At 76.0% G+C, this 258-nt stretch overlaps 1 protein-coding gene across 4 annotated transcripts in view; it reads right to left on the bottom strand.

Annotated features, from left to right (window-relative positions):
- SMEK2 (SMEK homolog 2, suppressor of mek1 (Dictyostelium)) overlaps window positions 1–258 on the bottom strand; it is a 23475-nt gene extending 23217 nt beyond the window's left edge. For 2 of the 4 annotated variants that reach the window (XM_010574856.1, XM_010574858.1), the window contains exon 1: window positions 52–258. In XM_010574856.1, coding sequence (XP_010573158.1) covers window positions 52–193 — 142 coding nt within the window. In that variant the 5' untranslated portion in view covers window positions 194–258. The remainder of the gene's footprint in view (window positions 1–51) is intronic. The other 2 variants (XM_010574857.1, XM_010574859.1) reach the window with 2 other exon arrangements.

Here is a 258-nt window from a genome sequence, read left to right as displayed (position 1 = left end):
CGGCGGCGGCGGGCGGCCTAGGCCTCCGCGCAGCCCCGGCCACGCTCTCACCGTCCGACTCGGCGCGCACCAGCAGCGACATCCCCTTCAGCCGCTCCACGTAGGTGGAGGAGACGTGCCCGGTGCCCCTGTCGTCCCATTGCCGATCCTCGTTGAGGGTGTAGACCTTCACCCGCCGACGGGTGTCCGACATGGTGCAGCCCCGGCCTCGGGCCTCCGCGCCGGCCCCGGGCCCAGGCCCGGGCCCGCTCCGCCTCC

This window comes from Haliaeetus leucocephalus, unplaced genomic scaffold, assembly GCF_000737465.1.
Source record: "Haliaeetus leucocephalus isolate CR32 unplaced genomic scaffold, Haliaeetus_leucocephalus-4.0 Scaffold450, whole genome shotgun sequence".
NCBI lineage: Eukaryota > Metazoa > Chordata > Aves > Accipitriformes > Accipitridae > Haliaeetus > Haliaeetus leucocephalus.
The sequence above is the reverse complement of the archived record's forward strand: the minus strand, read 5'-3'. Positions and strand labels throughout refer to the sequence as shown.